General features: G+C 53.8%; 9 protein-coding genes across 9 annotated transcripts; 6 read left to right on the top strand and 3 right to left on the bottom strand.

The window, feature by feature from the left end:
* Positions 1–850: 850 nt before the first annotated feature.
* Positions 851–2,333, top strand: J4E92_002733 (uncharacterized protein; the record flags this gene model as incomplete). Its single annotated transcript, XM_051494135.1, has 6 exons — positions 851–1,051; positions 1,102–1,222; positions 1,297–1,396; positions 1,455–1,781; positions 1,833–1,963; positions 2,014–2,333. The coding sequence occupies 6 exons, from the start codon at positions 851–853 to the stop codon at positions 2,331–2,333; spliced, it is 1,200 nt and encodes a 399-aa protein (XP_051355814.1).
* Positions 2,334–3,566: 1,233 nt separating this feature from the next.
* On the top strand, positions 3,567–5,960 carry J4E92_002732 (uncharacterized protein; the record flags this gene model as incomplete). The annotated part of the gene is made up of 1 exon (XM_051494134.1): positions 3,567–5,960. One exon carries the CDS (start codon positions 3,567–3,569, stop codon positions 5,958–5,960), a length of 2,394 nt encoding a protein of 797 aa, XP_051355813.1.
* Positions 5,961–6,188: 228 nt separating this feature from the next.
* J4E92_002731 (uncharacterized protein) lies at positions 6,189–8,465 on the bottom strand (the record flags this gene model as incomplete). The annotated part of the gene is made up of 1 exon (XM_051494133.1): positions 6,189–8,465. One exon carries the CDS (start codon positions 8,463–8,465, stop codon positions 6,189–6,191), a length of 2,277 nt encoding a protein of 758 aa, XP_051355812.1.
* Positions 8,466–8,910: 445 nt separating this feature from the next.
* J4E92_002730 (uncharacterized protein) lies at positions 8,911–10,353 on the bottom strand (the record flags this gene model as incomplete). The annotated part of the gene is made up of 1 exon (XM_051494132.1): positions 8,911–10,353. The coding sequence occupies one exon, from the start codon at positions 10,351–10,353 to the stop codon at positions 8,911–8,913; it is 1,443 nt and encodes a 480-aa protein (XP_051355811.1).
* A 1,590-nt stretch (positions 10,354–11,943) lies between these two features.
* J4E92_002729 (uncharacterized protein) lies at positions 11,944–13,510 on the top strand (the record flags this gene model as incomplete). Its single annotated transcript, XM_051494131.1, has 4 exons — positions 11,944–12,448; positions 12,804–13,085; positions 13,134–13,366; positions 13,421–13,510. The coding sequence occupies 4 exons, from the start codon at positions 11,944–11,946 to the stop codon at positions 13,508–13,510; spliced, it is 1,110 nt and encodes a 369-aa protein (XP_051355810.1).
* A 2,468-nt stretch (positions 13,511–15,978) lies between these two features.
* J4E92_002728 (uncharacterized protein) lies at positions 15,979–17,415 on the top strand (the record flags this gene model as incomplete). Its single annotated transcript, XM_051494130.1, has 1 exon — positions 15,979–17,415. The coding sequence occupies one exon, from the start codon at positions 15,979–15,981 to the stop codon at positions 17,413–17,415; it is 1,437 nt and encodes a 478-aa protein (XP_051355809.1).
* Positions 17,416–17,587: 172 nt separating this feature from the next.
* On the bottom strand, positions 17,588–18,970 carry J4E92_002727 (uncharacterized protein; the record flags this gene model as incomplete). The annotated part of the gene is made up of 1 exon (XM_051494129.1): positions 17,588–18,970. One exon carries the CDS (start codon positions 18,968–18,970, stop codon positions 17,588–17,590), a length of 1,383 nt encoding a protein of 460 aa, XP_051355808.1.
* Positions 18,971–19,198: 228 nt separating this feature from the next.
* J4E92_002726 (uncharacterized protein) lies at positions 19,199–19,948 on the top strand (the record flags this gene model as incomplete). Its single annotated transcript, XM_051494128.1, has 2 exons — positions 19,199–19,280; positions 19,332–19,948. The coding sequence occupies 2 exons, from the start codon at positions 19,199–19,201 to the stop codon at positions 19,946–19,948; spliced, it is 699 nt and encodes a 232-aa protein (XP_051355807.1).
* Positions 19,949–20,389: 441 nt separating this feature from the next.
* Positions 20,390–21,152, top strand: J4E92_002725 (uncharacterized protein; the record flags this gene model as incomplete). Its single annotated transcript, XM_051494127.1, has 3 exons — positions 20,390–20,392; positions 20,440–20,806; positions 20,854–21,152. The coding sequence occupies 3 exons, from the start codon at positions 20,390–20,392 to the stop codon at positions 21,150–21,152; spliced, it is 669 nt and encodes a 222-aa protein (XP_051355806.1).
* Between the last annotated feature and the right edge of the window lie 182 nt (positions 21,153–21,334).

Below are 21,334 nucleotides of genomic sequence, written 5' to 3'. Positions count from 1 at the left end.
AGCAGCTGTAGGATCATCGATGGAGTGACTATTTGTGGTGCCTGAATGACCTGATTGGTCTCCACTTAGCGACGGTTACGTTGCCGATGCCGCACTAATGTGGCTGTTTAGCCGGCTTGCCGCTCTGCCGCTCTTTCGGGTCCAAAGCCACGGGCCGTGTGGGGGTTTCGGCCTGCCACTGACTCTTTTCGAGCCCCATTCCCCACACTCACACCACTCGCGACAACGATTCCCCTTTATAAGGGATCGCGACATTCTATTGGTGTTCGTCTCATTTCGTTTTGAAGCTCATAAAATGATCAGAACGTTCCAATGAGTAAGTCGAGCGATGGGATACTAGATTGCAACTGCAAGCCTGCTCTATTTACAGAGCATCACCTTTACAAATGTTGGTTATAGCTGATCAGAGGTCCTTCAAGTGGGGGCCGTTCTCCAGCAGGCCATCATTCGAGTGCCAAGACGGACGATGGTATTGAAGTGGAAGTCAGGCCCACTGACTTGGGTGTGAATGCTCCGCGGATTCATCGTCCTTCAGTTGAAGCTTGTCATGTTGCGCCGTTTTCCGCCTCAGGGTATTCTTCTCGCCTGCTGTTGCCAAAACATCCTTCCCGTCTGATAACACGCCGTCATGAGTCGCAAGCCGCTGACCACACCGGCAATGCTGCTGTCCATCTCTGTGGAGACTCGGGAGTTGGACTGAAGGAGTTGACTTGCAGTTATAAGGAAGCAACGTATCAGCTGTACATCCAGCAGTGCCGTGAATCCTTTCACCTTCAACCCGTTTTACCGCCCAATTACTTTCCTCTTACCCCTTGCTCGTTACTCTTGAACGTGTCAGAACTTCGCAAACATGCTGGTCGATCTCGGCATTGCAGTGCGTGCGAACGACCCAAGCGCCGTTCCATGCCTACTGGAGAAGCTGTCGGAATTCGGGGGTAAACCCTCTGTTGATCACAATGACACTCGCATGGCAATGCTTTCGCAGGCTAAAGCGCTCGTCAGAGCGCTGCAGACTCCCCGTGAAACCATGATCGAGCAGAACTGGGCCCAGGTATGTGCTAGATCTTTGTAGAGGTTTCTGTATCTAAGTGGTGTCACTAGCCCGGCTGCCATACCGCCATCACCACCTGCTATAATGCAGGTGTGTTTGGTGTACTTGGAGACAAGCCAATGAAGGTGGACGACATTGCGAACAAGCTTGGAAAGCCTCGCGAACTGTTGGGTAAACTTGCGTACTAGCGAATCGTTCCGTGACCTCGCTTACACTGGTAGCTCGCTTGATGAGGCACATTGCAGCCATGGGTTACATCACCGAGACCGACAGTGATGAATACATGGCAACAAACTTCTCGAAGGCCTTGACTATCCCTATCATCGGAGACGGCTACCCAGCCCTGTAAGTGTTCTCAGTGCTTCACGCGTTGCTGAACTGAGTCCTGTGCTGATCAAATCAGTGGCGGTGGAGCCCACCAGTCTTGCAGCAAGTTCTCGGAGTACTTGCAGAAGAACGACTACCAGCTCACCTCAGACATAACCAATGGGCCGTATCAGTATGCTTTCAATACTGAGCTTGACATGTTCCGGTATCTGGATACACACCCGCCCCTGGGTCAGCAATTCAACAACCACATGGGTGGCTATCGCCAAGGTCGACCAAGTTGGATGGACTCGAACTTCTACCCTGTTCAAGAGCAGCTGATAAACGGTATCGACAACTCTAAAGACGCCGTCCTGTTGGTAGACATTGGCGGCGGTTACGGCCAGGACATCCAAGAATTCAGGTATGCTGCTACAAGGCCTAGTCCAGATTCGTATGCTTACGACATATTTAGATCGAAGTATCCTCAGGTACCCGGCCGGCTTGTATTGCAGGATCGGCCTTCCGTCATCGATGGAATTGAGCGACTGGATCCCAGCATCGAACGTATGGAGTATGACTTTCATACCAAGCAACCATTGAAAGGTACGTCTGGCAGCTGCAGAGTTACCCGTCAGACGCTGATCGACTCCCAGCGGCTAAAGCATACTACATGCACTCCGTGTTGCACGACTGGCCCGACGACGTGTGCAAGAGCATCTTAAAGCAAGTTGCTGGCGCCATGAAGAAAGGCTACAGCAAGCTTCTTATCAACGAAAACGTCATTCCGGACAAGGGCGCTGACTGGCAAGCCACTGCTTTGGATATGATGATGATCACCCTTTTCTCTTCGAAGGAGCGTACGTATTCGCAATGGAGCCAGCTGTTGGAGTCGCCGGAACTAGGATTGAAGATCGTTCGTGTCTGGACCGTGAAGCACTCGCAAGAGAGCTTGATCGAATGCGAGCTAGTTTGAGTCTTCATCGGCGGAGATGAAATCGCTTCAGAAGCTTGTCAAAAAGAATAAAAGTTGTATACCTTACCTCCCTTCTGCTAAGTTGCGTTGCTTTGAGGTTGCCGACGTAGGCCGAAGCGGTGACCTATCGACAGTAAAGCGGTGACCTATCGAATTCACTATCTCGGACTAGTTCATGTATTGAGGTAAGCATTGTGCCTTCCAACTCTCCAGATCGTAATTTCCACTGCGAAACCTCTTCGATAACTCACCTTAACAACCAACGACTTCACCATGGCGTGCGGAGGAGGTTGCTGTGGCCCTAAGAATGCGGCAGCGATATCTACCGCGAAATCAGATGTCACTTCTGCAGCCAACGTTGAGCAGTCAACAGAGACATCGAGCAGCGCGATGGTGAATAGCCAGCCCGGAGTGAATGCAACACTCGCTTCTTCTAGTTCTGAGTCTACTGCCTCTCGCGCTAGCGTCAACAACCTCGAGGATGCGACAACAAAGCCAAAGAGTTCGTGCTGCTCATCTTCAACAACTCCGCAATCGAAAGAAGCAAAGGCACCTTGTGCTTCAACACAGCCAGCGGATGAGGCCAAGCCGAGCATGTCGTGCTGCTCAACATCGGCACCTGAGAACACAACGCCATCCAGCTCATGCTGTGAACCATCAGTTCTTCAAGATTCGAAAGCATCCAAGTCTTGCTGCTCTTCATCAGCACCCGAAGAGCAAAAGCCGACAGACTCCTGCGGTTCACCATCGGAAATTGTAGCCTCGAAGCCGAAGGGCTCATGTTGCTCATCGTCGGCACCCGCGAAGCCGAAGCCGACGACCTCATGCTGTACATCGTCTACGCCGGTGAAATCCGAGACGAGAGGGTGTGGCAGCAGCAGCTCGAATAAAACGGTTGCACCAACTTCCTGCACTGGCAAGACCAAAGATGACTGTTGCGCGAACGATAGCAAAAGCATCTCTGGAGAAACCTGTACCAGCAGCTGTTGCGCAATCGATAACACTGACGGTGTGAAGACTACCATATCCCCACCCAAGTCCTCCTGCTGCACGTCGGCACCCAAGGAGTGTTCAACCCCCCAACCAACATCTTGCTGTCCCCCGAAAGACGCGTCGAAATGCTGCAGCAACAAGAAAGCGGCTGTGGTGAACACCACCGAGATAGCAGGCGATAACACCGACATCGAAAAAGGCGGCGTCGTACGCGAACACGTGGCCATCAGCGTCTCAGGCATGACCTGCACAGGATGCGAGACAAAACTCCAGCGAACCCTCGGCAGTCTGAACTACGTCAGCAAACTGCAGACCAGCCTCGTCCTCGCGCGCGTCGAGCTAGACATCAACACCAACCTCGCGACCGCCGACGATGTCGTCAAACACCTGCACCGCACAACCGAATTCAAATGCAAGATTGTGTCGAACCAAGGCTGTAGTCTGGATCTCGTCTGCTCGGGCGACCCTTCAGCTTTGGTCAATGGACAGTGGCCTGAGGGAGTGCTGGATGTGCGTCGCCTGGGCAAACAAACTATACGCGTGGACTACGATGCGAAGATAGTAGGAGCGAGGGACTTGATGAGCGACGAGTGGAGCCAGTCGCTGCAACTTGCACCACCGTGTCCTGATTCCTCTCTGGAAGCTGGTAGCAGACACGTCCGAAACATGGGCTTGTTGACATTGCTTTCTGCCATCTTGACCATTCCCGTGTTGGTTATGGCATGGGCTCCTCTTCCCGAGCGCGAGATCGCGTATGGCTCTGCGTCGCTTGCACTTGCAACTATCGTTCAGGTTGTCATCGCCGGACCTTTCTATCCGAAAGCTCTCAAGGCTCTAGTGTTCTCAAAGGTGATTGAGATGGATCTGCTCATCGTCCTGAGTACAAGCGCCGCGTACATCTTTTCGGTTGTTTCCTTTGGCTTCTTGGTCAGTGGAAAACCTCTATCGACGGGCGAGTTCTTCGAGACGAGTACACTGCTGGTCACCCTCATCATGGTCGGTCGTTGGGTGGCATCGCTGGCGCGCCAAAAGGCGGCAGAGTCCATCAGCATCCGTTCCCTGCAGACTCCTACTGCCTTACTAGTCGAGGACGCAGAAGAGCGAGAGATCGACGCCAGGCTGCTGCAATACGGAGACACTTTCAAGGTTGCACCAGACTCACGCATCCCCACGGACGGTACCGTCATCTCCGGCTCTTCAGAGATCGACGAGTCAATGTTGACAGGCGAAGCCCAACCCGTAGAGAAGCACGCCAGGTCCCCTGTCATCGCTGGTACAATCAACGGAAGCGGAACGCTCACCGTGCGCCTCACCCGATTACCTGGCGACAACACCATCACGACTATCGCAGGCATGGTTGACGAAGCAAAGCTTTCCAAGCCCAAGATCCAAGAGATTGCCGATACTGTGGCCAGCTACTTCGTTCCCGTCGTAGTCGCCCTGACAATCATCACGTTCGTCATCTGGGTCGCCATCGGCGTTGCCGTACGGCATCAATCAGGCTCCGAAGCGACCATCGAAGCCATCACATATGCCATCACAGTCTTGATCGTCTCATGCCCCTGCGCCATCGGCCTCGCAGTCCCCATGGTCATCGTCGTCGCATCCGGCGTCGCGGCGAAACGCGGTGTAGTCTTCAAGACAGCGGGCAGCATCGAAGTCGCATACAAAACCACGGATGTAGTGTTCGACAAGACTGGTACTTTGACGGCAGGGAAGCTGACAGTGGTGCGGGAGGAGTATGCGGAGGTGGGCGGGGAAGCGAAGGCTCTCTTGCTGGGTCTGCTGCAGAACATTAAACATCCCGTGTCGGCAGCCATCGCCACACATCTCGCGTCGCAGGGAGTGTCTGCTTTAGCGGTACCGGATGCTAGAGTCGTGACTGGTAAAGGTGTCGAAGGGACGGTTGATGGGCAGAAGCTGCGCGCCGGCAATTCGAGATGGCTCGAGCTGTCCGACGATCCGCGCGTCCGTTCCATGCTATCCGCAGGCCTCACCACGGTTTGCTTCTCCATCGATGGCACACTAATAGCCATCTTCGGTCTGCAAGACACGCTACGACCTGATGCAGCCTCTACTATTGACAATCTCCGACGCAGCGATATCAATGTCCACATTCTATCTGGCGATGACGACGGCGCTGTCAAAGCCATTGCCGTGCAGCTCAACGTCTTAGAGAAAACTGTCCGCTCTCGTTGCTCGCCGGCGGACAAGCAGACGTACATCAAGGATCTGCTCGCAGCACCTTCTACAGCACCATCAAGTGGTAAATCGCGGAAGCCGATTGTCATGTTCGTAGGCGACGGGACGAATGACGCTGTTGCTCTTGCTCAAGCTACGATCGGCGTCCATATCTCAAGCGGTACTGATATCGCGCAATCCGCTGCTGATGTCGTCCTTGTTCGCCCTAGCCTTTCGGGTGTGCTGACTATCATCAATGTGAGTAGGAAGGCCATACACAGGGTTGCATTCAACTTTGGATGGAGCTTCGTTTACAATACTTTCGCTGTTCTGTTGGGCGCGGGCGCGTTCGTGCATGCGAGGATACCGCCGGAGTTTGCTGGTTTGGGAGAGCTGGTCAGTGTACTGCCGGTAGTGTTGGCGGCAGTCTTGTTGAAATGGTCGAAAGTATGAGCATGTGCTTCCTCGCTCATAGTGCAAACAATCCCGAGGGCTCTCACTTAGTCTAGCTACAACGATAAAATACTCTGAAAGAATCATACCACTATTAGTCACGGTCCTCAAATCTTAGGCAGACATTAATTCGTAATCCAGTACTGAAGTAAACTACTAAAACACGTGGAGTTCAAAGGGGTATCATGCAACTCATCAACAGTCTCCCCAACACCAAATCTCTCTAGCTCAAGGCAAAAGCTTTTGCTCGAACTCATGTCGCTCGCGGTACTTAGCCAGTGCGATAGGAACCTCTCCACTGTACCCCAGCTCGCCCTGCGCCTTCTCCAGCTTCCTAGTCACTTTGCCGACAAGCCGAGCGATCCAACGGTCGTTGGCCATGGCGTGTACAGTGTTCTGGCCAGCTTTGCGCATGCCCACCATGGTCTTGTTCGATGCATCCTTGAAGCCAGAGTCCACCTTCTTTAGGAATGCCTTGAAGCCATTGTCGTCATTGGCATTCAGTGTGGTCCCTGAAACCTCGCTGCTGTTGGTGTTGACTGATGCAAGACTACTAGCTTCGCTATCAGATGTAGTGACACGCCTCAGCTCGCGAAGGACCTTGGCCTCCTCGAAGTCCTTATCCGACTCGATGACCTTGGTGGCTTTGACAATTGCGGCGACAAAGTTAAGAAGGTCTTGGTGGAACTGTGCCGGGAGATGGGCATGTGCGTTGACATGCATAGAAGCCTCGTCTCTCTTTAGCTTTTCGAGCTCTTTGAGATCCCGAACCTGCTTCGGGGTAGGATCGGCTTCTTTTATGGCAGATTCCATCTCAAGCAGGTCGAAGTCGCTCTTCTTCTCCGGGAAGATGTGCTCATGGTGGGGAAACAGGAATGTGGGAATCGTGAGAACAGCATCCGCACCTCCTAATCGTACAACTTGCTTAAGTTCGACGGCATCCGGAAGAATCCTGTAAGCCATGACATCGGAGATCTTGAAGTGGGTCGTGATGTTGTAATTGGTGTTGATGGGGAAGTGGGCTTCGCTAGCAATCGGGCCCAATTCCACAGCGAAATTGGCATCTGCGCACCAGGCTGATATCCGCGCTTCCAATCTACGAATCTCGGCATCTTGGGCTGAGTAATGCTTGAAGAAGTATTTTTGCATCAAGACAGTGAACCATTTCCCTGAGCCAGCTGCCGTGACGGACTTGAACTTGACAGGATGGAAGTAGCAGATGGGGCTGAGCATCAAGCGATAGAGGAAGGGTAGCCGATGTAAGAATTTCTTTACATTTGGGTACGATGTTTTGCGAAGAGTGGAGACTCTGATCGATTTGGTCGGTGGGTGAGGTATCGAGGGTTGCCCGTGGATCTGGGTACAAATCGCTGCCCGGAAATCATCGAGGTTTTCAATATCCAAGCGCACTCCCGGTTCTTCTTTTGACTTCTTCGTGTTCTTTGTGTCCTTTTCGTCGTCGGTCAAGCTAGCTTCCGCTCGTGCCTTCGAGGCCTCTACCAGCCCCTCCTTTGCTTTTGTAATGGCGCTTGTGTCGTTGATATAGCGTACCAGCTCTTTGTACTTTGTGTGGGCGCGCTCCTCATCTGGTGAGATCTTCTTGACAGATGAGAATGCGGATTTGGTGTCTTCAGCCTCGGTCGGTATCTTCCCGGCCGTAAGGTTTCGGACCATATCAGCCGGGCGGCCGTTGGCGTTGCCTTTCATCGTTGCCGCTCTGAGGATGGCAGTGTTGGTGACGACTACAGATTCATCGTCATCTGGTTCTGGAACGCCGTACTGTACGTCTCCAAAGGTGACTTCCCAATCCCCACCCTTCACATTCGCATACACATCGTCGACAGTTATCTCGCGGAAGAGGGGTACGACGACTTTGTCGACTTGGATGCCGAGTTCAATGTCGTCAGCGAGCTTTATCCCGGCTTCAACTCCATGAGCAACAAGTGTCATTGTGGAGAGTGAGAGCGTGACTCCCCGGACGACGAAAAGTCCCTTGACTTCGGTGTCAATTTCAAGAGCAGGCAGGTCGAAGAAGGCTATCTGATCGTTGATAAAGTGTAGGTCTCGTAGGAAAGTCTTTCGCAGCGTGCGGCGCGCCAGTGCAGCAGGTGCTTCGAATTGGAAGAGACAGGTGATGAAGAGTACAGGCCAGCAGAGGGACCAGAATACCCAGTACAGAAGCCATGATGTCGCGCATACTGCGTAGATGAAGTTGACAGTTGCAAATATGGTCCAGACGGGAACAAAGGGTAAGATACGATGGCCATAAGCCTCGCCTAGGAGGATGGCGTAGACAAGTATGGGCGCTCCAGAGATAACCCATCGTAACGGCCAGGAGAGAGTAAAGGCTGCCAAGAGAGTGGCAGTGAGAAAGGCATTCGGTATTAGTCTACTGGTAAGCTCGCGTTTGCGTTCCGGCTCAAGCGAAGGCCCAGGTGCGGTCGGCGAGGGGACAGGTTTTCGCTTGGAAGCAGCCGGCGCTTCACGTCTCGGGGGTGAATCCATGCCTTTGAGGCTCCGGAAGGTAGAGGGGTAAGGTCAAAGGGAGTAGAGATTCCGAGGGAGAGGATGCATCGTGTTTGTGGAAAATGACCTAGTGCAGGCGCGGTCATTCAAGCCCTGGAGCAACTCGGCTCTGTTGGTGTGACGTCATGTCCACTGCCGTGTTCGGACTACCCCCGCACCCAAAGCAGAAGGAACAATCTGAGCCAGACCTGATTTGTCGCAGGAGAGGGCATGATGGCTGCCGCGGTTGGCCAAGACGTGTCTGTATAACCGTTGGATCACCGCTTCCACCTGTCGATCGCCTGTCCTGAAGCCCAGGTTTCCATGTATTGAACGGTGACGTAAACGCGCTAGTGGCTCATTGGTCACATCTGCAGGAACGAGGTTTGCAATGAAAGGATTAAACAGGTCTCTACCTCCCGAGGATGATTTCATTCGGGTTCTATCATGTACGGCCTGGCGGGATTCCAGACCAGGTCCCATTCGCGAACCACGTACCCGCTCTCGTAAAGTCGCTATATTCTACGTTGCCAAACAGTTTATAATTGATGAACGCAAACCTGAAGTACTCATCTTTCGCATCATCCGAATGACTCCAGGTGAAGTTTCCTGTGTCGCTTCCACCAATGCCCCGATACCTTTCCACATCGTTGACCACCACGCTGACGCCTTCATATCCGCTGAGTAGAGTCTCCCATGCGAATGTAATGCTCGAATCATTCACGACAAGCTCCAGAATACCTGGGATGCCAGATCCGAGCTGGCCATCCCCTCTCAGCGCTGCGGCCGTCTGTAGTATAGAGTCGAAATCCCATCGTGCAATACCGTTGACGAAGAGTCCAACGAGCAGGCCTTGACACAGCAAGCTCACGCGTGTCTGCAGCGCAGTACCTGGAAGGAGTACGAGGCCGATTATGTAGTGGTGTATCCTAAGTGTAAGCTTCGGCATAGCTGCAAGGATACCCAGCCCAAGGCCCAATGTAGCGTATAGTGCAAGATAGCGTGGCAGTCGCCCTTCCTTACGGAAACACCATGCTTGGTACAAAACGACGGCAAACAAAATCAGCACGATGATTACTAATGCTGTGATAGCACCAGGCTGTTGTCGGATGTCGTTTCCTGTAAGGCGCTGTATGGGTATACGTTCAAATGTATATTTACCCAGTGCGCCAACCCAGGCACCGCCTATCCAGAGTATGGTCTTTTCGATTTGCGCCCTGCAATTACGCAGAGACTTGCGAACACTGAACTGATAGAAGAGGGCAGCAGCCAATGCCGCAGGCAAGAAGCGACCAAGTGTTGTAGAGGCCAAGGAGGCGTAGTTTGAGTACGAGGGCGGATCTGATGCCATGCCCGTCTGGAAGAACAGAATCGTAAAGACGGGCGCAAAGAACGTCGCAGGGCTCGTGGTGAAGATGCCGAATAGAGCAGTGAAGATTGTCGAGAGGATCAGCAGATTCCAGCGCGGGTCTTCGCATTTGGCCGAAGCCTCGCCAAAGGTAAAAGACATTGGAAAGTGCGAGTCGAAGCCAATGCTGCTGATGCCATGTCGTGCCACAGCGCCGAAGCTGTCGCGCTCTCCTACCAAGGAGAGAACACCGCAACCGCCGCTGCCATCGCTGATTACCCCAGCGTGGATGGCCGCCGAGCATATGAACGAGTCCCCGCGATATACGAGCCCATCGCCCTGGGAGTCCGGCGTGCCGCCAACCACCAGGGATCGATAGTTTATAACCTGCGGACCGATTGCGCGAGGGTTCAGGACTTGTGCGCTCGAGCAACCAGCGGGGCAGACGAAGGCGAACGAGGCGTTGGAGAAGGGGAGGCAGTTGCGGCCATCGGGTCCGCAGCTCTCTGTAGAAGGCCTGGCGACGATCAGTACAGTCATCACAGCTTCGAGCACAAGAGGAGAGGCCCTACCACAGGTTGTTGATACACGACAGCTTGACAGGCGCCCCGAGCCCTCCAATGTCAGACGGAAGCCCGCCGTCACTGATGACTACCGCGAAGACAACGATCCACACAATGCATGCCGCCGCATACACACATATGCGCATCCATTCTGGCAGCCGCGCGAGCAAACGCACAGGCAGTGTCTGCCAGCGCTCAAGAAAAGGCGTGATCGTGTATCTGCTCGGAGGCTTCGGCCCTTTGACCCAGTCGACAACCTTGCGGCTCCAGCGAGCGATGGGCGCCGGCGTGCGCGCGCTGAACCTTTTCCTCCATGGCGGGGTGACTTCTAAGTTCTGACCATTCGGTGCGACGCGGTCGCGGGAAGGGTCGCGTTTGGTCCCATGCTCGAGGTCCATGGTTTCCGGCACCGCGCGCTCGGGCGTGTCGCGTGCGGCCATTCGGGGGGTACACGTGCGAAAAGAACGACGACAGCGGCTATGAACACGCGATTATCATGTTGCAGAAATGCCAGAATACGAACAATAAGTATGCGACAAGAGAATACCGACCTAGACTGAGGTGGCGAACGGCAAGCATCATCGACTCGGACGGCTGCTGGATTGATCCACTTCGCCGCGCCCGAGGCCTCGAAAGGCTGGTTCCGATGCACCCGCGAGCTAAACACCCAGTGGTCCTCTTGCTCTACAACCCCATCCCGGATGCTACAATACCGCTGAATTACACCTCGTTGTGTCAGGCCGGATACGAGTGCCGAAGCCAGGCACAGCCACGCTCGTTGCATGAGTCTGCCGAGTCGGAGCTGAGCATGCCTCACATTGGCACCGTCGAAAATGTCGCGACAATTCCATAATGAGCAAGACCATCATTACTGTTTCTGGTCGCGAGCAAAAGACGAATATTTTAGAACACTCTCCATGGCAAGAATCAACAAGGCGCTGCTGTTTTATCCAGAGTACAAGTTATCTGTAGATCTGACCTAAATGAGCTGACAGCAAGGCTCCCGTTCCTTTTCTTGTATCATCAACCGGACGGCCTCCATCAACTAGATACGTACCACGCGGCCATCGCGGTGGCATCGATTGTTCAGACCGGTCTCGAAGTTCCCGCCGCATGCGCTACGTTTCGAGTGTCGACACAAACTTTGGCGTCCTCTACGAAACAAGTGCACGTTTGGAGGAACCCCATGAAGCGGATACAATACCCCGAAAACCGTAGCTGGTGCACCACATGGTCTCGAATAGGCGACAGATCTCCCTCGTACAGGGATCGTGCTGGTCATGTTTGGTACGGAAAAGTCGCGGTGGGCGTTCCCTTGACCAACCGCATCTCATGGTAGCAGCCCACACCGAAACGTTCACCCGCTTCAGCACGTTTTTGGCATCTGGTACTTTTTGTATGGAACCACTAATAGCCGGCTGGGGTATGGCACCCGCGTTACTGCCATTTCAATATCCTCGCGTGCTGTGAATCTTCCTCGCCTCCATGGGAATCTTACCTCGCAATGGCTGCACCGAGCAGACCATATGATACCCCACCGGTGCTGGTACGCCGTAATAATCCAAGGATGGCAGCTACGCCCATCGTAGTCGAGGGCAAGAATGAGGAGATCATGGACATGGACTTGGGGACAGGCGGGACGAGATCCCAACAATCGGATACGAGCAAGAACGAAACTCCGGAAGGTGCACCACCAATGCCATCGTCACGGTCACTGGACTCTCTCATGGGTACACAGGGTGTACTCCCATCGCAGTCCGAACAGCTCTCAACACTGGCCGTACCAACGCCTACCGATGGCCAGGGATCAACACTTCAAGCTTTCACCGCACCTTCGTTATCGATGAATGCCACCTCGACCTTCTCTCTTAACTTTGTAGCATCTACCATCCGGCCAACCCTTACTGTGCAAGCAGATGCTGTCGCGATGAACGAGGCCATGACCATTCAACCTGCTTCAACTGCAGTCCCAGGCCTCCTAGCGGACTCTTTCGCACAGGATGAAATTGCAGCCCTTCCCGGTGTCAACCAAGACGACCCTTCATTGGGAACAGTACCTGGAAAGAACCAAGGTAAGCTCCTGATGAAGAAGACCCCTTGGGGACGTGCACGGAGTGTTGACTTCCATCTCTTTAGAAACTCCTGTACTGTTGACTACACCTGTAGTGGCACCTCTCGCAACCCCTGAGAGTTCGACTCTACCGTCTACAACTTCGGCGATGACAGTCGGAAAGCCCATGCCTGGAAAGAATCAACCGAAGCCTACAATGGATGTTTCTGCAGTGTCGTTCATGATTCTGAGCGACTCCCGCTCAACGGCTATGTCAACTATATCGTCTTCTTCGACAGTGAGCATAGCCACTGAATCCTCTGCGAGTTCTTTCTCCCAGCCGCCAACATTGGTCATCTCGACTTCATCCCCGACAGCGTCCTCGACAACGACAAAGCCTTCATCGCTACCTCCAGTTCTTACCTTTGTCACCGTCACGCGAACAGCAGAAGCCAAAGAAGACATACAGCCATCCACTCAAACTATCATGGCGCCACAAGCTGTCACCACACGACAGTCCGTATCCTCAGGGCTTCGGACATTGTCCCTAGCTTCCGGATCAGCCATACCTTCCAGTCTGGCCACCGCCGTTAGTGTCGAGCCGCAGCACGGCTTGACACCCCTTGCAAGGACACTGTTCATCCTTTTTGGAGTGCTGGGTGAGTACCGCACCAGAGTCTTGCACGACGAATCTAACATGAACACAGGCTTCGTCACGATCCTCCTCGCCATCGGTGTAACCTTGATTATGCGATCGAACAGAAGGCGCGCACAAGCAGCCCGACAACAAGCCGCTGGAAGCCCCGTCAAAGACATCGAAGAATACGATGGCTACGGAAACACGACCCGCGTATCCGCCAACAGCTCAATCAAAAACTTCCTAACCGAGCCCGAAAAAGCCATTGTGAACCGCGCCGCTACGCCAGACGGAGAACCAGACGTAAGCACCCTTTACCCCCAGACCCGATACAACGACGCTGACAGACCTACTCAGGCAAGCACAAGACCCTCCAACACCCTCACCGAAGCCATCAACTCCTTCATCACCAAATCGCGTCGCCTAACATACAAAATATCGCCCTGAACCCTGTATGTAGTAACGAAGAGGAGGAATCAACACATGCTTGAACGGGTCACCAGCGCAACCTCGTACTATAATTGTTGCAGGACTTGATAATCAATTGTACATAGCATGACAAGACTGTATATACAAGATGGACATCGTTACAATAATCATACAAAAATGGGTTGTGAACCTTTGACCCCAACAGCATTAACCTCACGCGTCTACCAACTAATCCGTAATGTGTGTATGTAGCAATCCGACACCAAAGCCGCGCACGATACAGCAGCTAGTAATCGAAGTACTGTACCATCACGCCACAATCAGCACGCCTCAATCAGCACCTTCGGGAAAGCCGCTCGTTCCATCCATCTGCATCCATCTGGCTAGCGGAAGTAACTAGTTTACTGCGGCGTAGCGGCGTAGTCCTTGCGGAAAGCGCTAGCGCTCGAAGTGCTTACCAGCATGAGCGTTAGTGGCTGTTAGTGCTGGGTTCGACGGACCCCACGCCGGACTTGCTACTTAGGGTAGGTTTGGGGTGGTCAGCTTGCGGGGAGTGGGAATTGCCTGGGAGGGGGGGGTGGAGGGTAAGATGGGAAAGGGTGTGGGGGCGGGAGGAATGTGGGTTGGGTTTGGGATGGGCGAGGCTGAGGGTGTGTGATGGGCAATGTGGTGGAGGGTTGTCTTGTAGAAGTGGGATGAGGATGCATGTTGATTCGTTTAATACTTAGTTTTTACCTGATTGCTGTAGACGCTGGAGAACGGTAGATTTTTTCTGGCTTCCACAGACTTGGCGTGCCTTGTTCTGGGGTTGGTGTTGTACGATACGGGCAGGCTAGCTACCTTGCAGCAGCCTTGTAAGCGTACAGAACGTCCTGAGTATAATAGCTTGTATGCACCTCTTTTGCTATATGTGACAAGTGATGGTAAATGAATGAGTGAGTTGCTCATCAAATTGGGAACAGAACCTAGCGATACCCAAGGCAGATGACCTCCTGGCTAGGTAGGAGCAAAGAATGCCCTATAGTAGACGTGCAAGTACACAGTCTCCTCGCCAACTTGAACATCCCCTGGCAATGGAAACTCCATCTTGTCTGTCTCTAGGAATCCTGCATCGGACATTAGTTTGAAGAATACTTCTTCGCTAGAGTGGCGCATTTTCATTGCGATGGCAATCCTGACTTTAGGGTTTGCTCTGGAGAGTCGTGCAAGCGTTTTGACTAGTGCGGGGCTGTAGTTGCATGTCAGCAGTAATCCAGGCATGTGAAGTGGGTGAGAAGAGGCATACCTGCTGTCTGGGTTGTAGGTGCAATCAGCAGCGAGAATAAGATCGAGAGGTTCTGAGCTAGACTGTACTTCGCCAGGTAACTCTGCATCCCAGTCCAGTTCCATGAACGCGAGTGATGCACCTGGTGCTTTGACCGCCGACTCGATGTTACGCTCAACGATTTCTCTAGCCTCAGGAAGGTCGGTCAAGAGAACTTTGGAGTTGGAGACAGTTTGAGCGATTGCAATGCCGACCATTCCGCAGCCAGTGCCAAGTTCGAGGACATTCAGATAAGGTTCGGATGCAATACCATATGGTAGTAAAGCTTCTGCTAGGCTGGATTTTGGATTATCCAGAGCTGTCATTTGACATGAGAGTGTGATACCAGCGTCCCTGATATATGATCAGTACCTCAGATAGATTGTATCAGAATTGGATATGCATACCATAAATGCCTCGCTATGCTTTCTCCCGTCTCCTCCCATATAGTAGCGATGGGTCCATCTGGCAGCTTGAACCGCCTTTCGACAAATTTCAGAGCATCTTGGTCTGACGCGAATGGTGGGCTCCAGGCAGATACAACACCCCGAGCACCTTTTTCTGCTATGGCTGCAAAGTCATCGTGTGTTCGTTTCTGCTCCCCACCCACTCTTACTCGCAAACTGGAGTGAGAAGCTTGAGACTTAGGGAGGGGGAAAGTGATGGGCAGACTGCGCATGCCGGCTGTCCATTGCACGGTCGACCATACTATCACGCTTTCTTCTGACCCATCTGTCGTTGCTGACAACTCTGCTGCTAGCTGGATGTCGTATGGAAGAAAAGAATCTCCAAGGTCTGAAGTAATGGTAATCAGACAGTGGACCTGCTTTCTCGACGTGCCCTTTTCAGCGACTACGCGGGGACTTTTGAGGAAGCGGACGTATCGCATGGTTCATTGTAGGATTGGTCGGAAGGGGCGTGCCGAAAGCAGCAAGACTGTGGGGGTGAAAGGCTGGATTGATGTGGGGTGCTGGGACGGCTGGCGCAGGGCTGGGGAATCTGAACCTAGAGCGCCAACCGAGCCGCATCTCATCGACCACGTCGTCATACCTCAGTGTGTCAGCGTGAATGCGCCTGCTGTCCTGTTGAAGCAAATGCGCTGTCGCATCGCAGCACTCCGCTGCTTCACGCCATACCCACCCGCGTCCACTGAGTGCTAGTCACCGTCGTCGTCATCGTCACCATGTACCGTCGCAGCGACCCGCGGTGGAATCGCACGCTCCATCAGATCACAGAGAACCTCGAGCACGCAAACGAATCGGCGCAGGAGAACATCTACGGCTTCACGCAGCGCTATGTTAATCCGTGCTTCTCGTCGATAACCCAATGCGTCAACGCGTGCACGGCGCCATGCTTCCCAGCGCACAACGACCGCCGGCGCAATCGCGGGCGGTCACGAGGCCGGGCAGAAGTCAGCTTCGACTTCTACGACGACTGGGAGGATGACGAGAACGACGGCCTCCTGGGCTGGGGCAGCGACAACCTCGACCGCTTCCTCGGCGGCGCCTCCAATTATGGCGCAACATCGCAGCCTGGCCGACAGAGCGGCATGAGTTATGGACAGCGAAATCGCGACCCGAGATACAACACGCCGCGCCGGAAAAGCACGACGTTGCCACGAGATGGTGCCCAAGACCCGACTCTCATCCCGAGTTCCTCGTACTTTGGCTTCCTGGGACGCTTGCCTTTCAAGATTGGCGGCAGAGGACTGCGATACAAGCCCTCGGCCGCAGACCTCATAGAGCACCCAGGCGCAACAAGAAGAAACCGTGAGGAGGAAGAGCCACTGATAGAGGACAGCGACGAGGATGCGCTCGACGGGCCCGAGAACAAAGGCCACCGCCGACAGCGAAGCAACACGCACACATCGGGCCACACAACCGACTCCCTCAGCTCGCGAGGCGACATCTTCCCTAGCGAAGACGAGCTGGAAGACGCCGTGCCCCTCGACGACGAATTCACCATCGCCCTCGAGCGCCGCACAACGGGCCAATGGAACGAAGACACGCCCAGCAGCAACAAAGCCCGCTCAAGCAAGAGCAAGCGCCCATCCGCATCCCGCGTATCCACGCGCACGCTCTCCTCCCGCAACACAAGCAACTCGGACAAACCGCCCCTCTCCGCGCGCTCCGTCTCAGAAACAATCGAACAAGTTCCCCCCACGCTCGACGAACTCTCGAAAGAAGAGGAACGTCTTCGTCTAGAAGAAGAAAGGGAAGTCAGTCGCAAACGGCAGGAAGCGCAGCAACTCGCCGTCAAGCGCGGTCTAGCGCCCGATCAACCTCTCTCCACCAAATCTAGCACGCCTCGTTCTGCGTCGCCAGCGCGGTTTATGACAACGGTAGACTCGACTGTATCTCCGCTTGTACGCACGCCTGTTGGCGAGACTGCGCCGTCGATGAACCAGAGCGATGCGATTCCTTTCCCGAGTTTCGTAGATACGCAGACGATGCCGGATAGTAGTGCGTTTCATGTGGATGAGAGCGATTACTCGAGTAAGGCTGTTACGCCGAATCGACCATTGTCTATCAAAGACGAGGTGAGAGAAGAAGACGAAAGAGGGGGAGTTGGTGAAGAGCCATTTGTTCCGGCTAGGTTACCGCATTTTGGGTCTGGATAGACACTGGAATAGACGGAGAAATGGATCGGGCTTGCAAGATGATGGACATATATTGTACTGTTATGATGATATGTAATGGGCATATGAGGAGACGCAGCGGGTAGCACGTGTTGTAATATAACAGTCTGAGCGATTCGATTCAATTCATGTTGTCAATATTACTATCAGTTGGCTAAAAGCCCATGTTGCCAAATGTAATCTGCTTCTTGGTCAACCCTTGGTATATCTCATCTAGCACGCCTCTCTTCCTCTTCTTATCCACCTCCTTCTCTTCCCGCTCCAATTGCTCGTCCTCGTCTGCTTCAGCGTCTTCTTCCGTTCGCGGCGTCCATGCCGCTATGCTGCCATCGGCATGCGCAGAATACATCTCTACGTGATGCGGCCGCCACGCTAGACTTGTGATTCTATCCTTGATATTGCGTTGTCCCTTTGCTGTTGCACCAGACGTACTAGGTGGGTTGTTCGTCTGGGGCTGCTGTGAGCGGCGCAGACGGCGGATCAGCTTGCCCTCAAAGAGCTCGTAGCTAAGTATCTCATGCTCGTTGGGGTAGAACATGAGATCGGCACCTGGCTGGAGGTTCTGCGTGGGTGCAAGTACGGGGATACGCGGCGCAAGCCCAGAGTTCTTGACCATGGGGCCGAAGTTTGCGAGGGTATTGGCGCCGGTGTCTGTGTCCCAGACGCGTACTCTCGCATCGTGGCCGCAGGAGACTAGGTGTTTGCCGTCTTCTGTCCAGACGAGCCCGTTCACGGCGTCTCTGTGCGCTTGTGCATTGGTAGCGTTGCGTGTGAACGGCGCGGGCTTCCCTAGTATGCCGACTGAGTCCTCGAGATCCAATACGCCCAGCTCACCGACGCTGCGGCGTACATCCCAGAAGCGCACACTGCCGTCTGTAGCTCCGCTCACGAGAATGTGTTCCCGCACAGGGCTCCATGCTGTAGAGAGAATTGCGCCAGAGTGGCCCGCTAGACTGTGTGTGGTTGCGCCGGAACGCAGATCGACGAGACGGACATTGGGGTGTTGGGTGGCGCATGCGACGAGAAGGTGCGATGCGATAGGCGACAGGGCGATGTTGTACACGACCGAGTCGAGATCGAAAGACGCCGACGTCGCAAGTGTTTCGCTGGAGTAGAGCTTGACGGTGTGATCGTACGAGGACGTGAGGAAGGCCAGAGAATCGAAGGGATAGAATTGTATCTGCGTGATGCCCAGCTTGTGCTCTTCGCTCGTCTTGTTCACCGCCGTCAAAGGCAGATATGTCTCTCCCGCCTCGGTTCCCGTGGTCTGCGCCTCGAGATCCCATACCGCGATGGAGCTGTCGGCACCTCCAGAAAGCAGATATCGTCCTTCGAACTTGTCGATTGTGAGCGCGTTTACTCCGGATATATGCGCCGGTATGCGCTCGCGTGGGTTGTCGGGAGCCGGTAGGTGCTGACTGAAGGTCACGGCGGAAGACGGCTGCAGCGCGTAGATAAGACGGGAGGCATAAGCGCGCTTGAGGACATGGTTGGGAATGAAGCCGTACGCGCGGTCGAGCACGTGTTGGGCGTTCATATGCGACTACATGCTTCGTGTGTGTTGGAGCGAGGGAAAGAAGAACCCTGGAAGGCGCAGAGGGTTCCAAGGTTATGACGTTGTAGCCTGGCGTCCACACGCGACAGGGATCTGCAGTCGCAACACATTCACCAACGGGCGCTCAATCCTAGCAAGCGAGCCGCGTACCTTTGCACTCCACCTTACCTCAGCACGACAATCACGACAAACATTCCGGAGCTATCTTGCATGGCTGCCGTCAAGAAAAAGCTCAAGATTAAACGCACGAAATTTCGCAAGCGCCGATCCACCGTCTACGATGCCGTCAAACGTAAGAGACGCCCAAGTTCATCATTAAGACAGCTAATCTAAAGATATCTAGGCAGAGTCGCCCGAACTGGTCTGATTCACAACATTTCTGATCCCAAGGCATCCAGGAAACCACTTCGACCAGACGAAGTACTCTTCAAGCGAAAGAATGCGCCCATCCGATACGAGGAAGATGACTATTATCCCGCTCACAACAAGTTACCTCCTGACCAAAAGCTGCCCAGTGGAGATCTGGCCACCGCGATGAAAGCCTACATCGAGAGGCTGTGGCTCAAGACTGGACGACGCCGCCGCTTCTCGCGCAAGCTCATGCGAAGGACGTGGAGAGGCCTGAACGAAACCGCGCTCATTGCTCTGTGCATCCTGATGGAAGAAACGGCGCGCGATGCACTGGGTGAGACGGGAGATTTGGCCTTTACCGAAGCAGCTGAGGAACATGAACATGAGATTCTCACGGGTCTGAAGAAGGCGAAGAGGGCGACGAAGAGTGGTGCGCAGAAACAGGGTACTGGCAAAGAGAAGGAGCAGCCAAGTGTTGATAAAGAGAAGCAGCCGGTTGAAAAGAAGACAGGGAAGCATGTGACGTGGGTTTCGTCCGATGAGTCGTCGTCGACGTCGTCGTTTGATGACTCAGAAGAGTCGGACGACTTTGAAGAGGATCTGGATTGAGTATCGCAATACGTGGAATGGCGAAGTTCAGGAGTGAAAAGTTTTCATTTCGACCTGGAGCCAAAAGATTCGCAAGGAGGACTTGATGGGTCAAACATGATGCCATAGGCGTACCACCGCCTTGTAGGCCCGTCTGAACGCACACCTCTGATCTTCACGCCGTAATGTTCAAGTTCTACTGTAGAAAGGATATTACCGGGTGTCGTAGATGAGTGCCAATAGTGTTGATGCGATCGAGGTTCTAGCTAGACTGAGGTTGTGCCTGCCTCCTACCACAACCGGGGACCTAGCGTGCCTTCCTTCAAGCGGGAAGACGCGATCAAAAGCGCGCTCAAATCTCGCGACCTTAGTTTCAACACGATCGCCACGGCCATCGCTTCTCGGTCTCCATTCCTGCTTCACTTCCGCTGCAAAAGCATTCGTCTTCTTAGTCGGGCGAAAATGGTCAGTTCGGACAAGATTCCCACTCGCGCACTCACTCACACTAGCAGGCACCCAAAACTCAGCCCAACCCGCAGAAGGCGGCATCCATTCTTGCCTGGTTCCATAAGACGGCACAAGCTCATAGCATCAAGGACCTCGAAAAGACGCTGCCACAAGTCTCTTCTATCAACGGCATGCAGGTCAAGGACTACCTCCAAGCACTCTCAGACGATAACAAGATTCGCGTCGAGAAAATTGGTAGCGGCAACTGGTACTGGAGCTTCCCGGCCGACGAGAAGAAAGCCAAAGATGCTGCTCTCAAGAAGGCCCAAGAGGAGTTTGACAAGGCCACCGCTACTGTAGCCGAACTTCAGGCCAAAGTGGATGATGCAGGTGCGGCTCGCGCTGATGACGAAGAGATGCTCATGGAGACAGGTAATTACCAATCCACCATGTGTTGCACTCATGCTCATCACTCGCAGGTGGCGACCGCAAGACACTGATTACGAAGCATGCCGACCTCACCAGAGACCTCGAGAAGCTCAGGACTGAGCTAGCCGCGTACAGCGAGCAAGACCCCGTCGAAATGGAGAAGAAAGCCACCGAAACTCAGCAGGCTCATCTTGACGCTGAGAAGTTTACCGACCAGATTTACGCCATGCAGGGCTGGGTTAAGCAGACTATGTGTGGTGGCAGTGGAGGGCACGAATACCTGGAGATACTGAGGTCCTTCTATCAGGATGAGTTTGATGAGGAGGAACTGGGCTTACGTGAATTGTGAAACTGGGGAAGTCTGTGGAGTGTGTTTTCGGAGTAGCCATCGAGGAGGCTACAACGTGTCTTTGCACGCGTAGTGGTAAGGCATGACTACGGCCATACAGACAATATAGTGTACAATCATTTCGACTCATTCGAGCGACTGCTGCGCCATGTTCGGTCTGGCAGTGCTTGAGTCATGTTTGA

This window comes from Alternaria infectoria, assembly GCF_024043175.1.
Source record: "Alternaria infectoria strain BMP 0036 chromosome Unknown scaffold_3, whole genome shotgun sequence".
NCBI classification, from domain to species: domain Eukaryota; kingdom Fungi; phylum Ascomycota; class Dothideomycetes; order Pleosporales; family Pleosporaceae; genus Alternaria; species Alternaria infectoria.
Note: the sequence above shows the minus strand (reverse complement) of the source record. Positions and strands in the feature narration are given on the sequence as shown.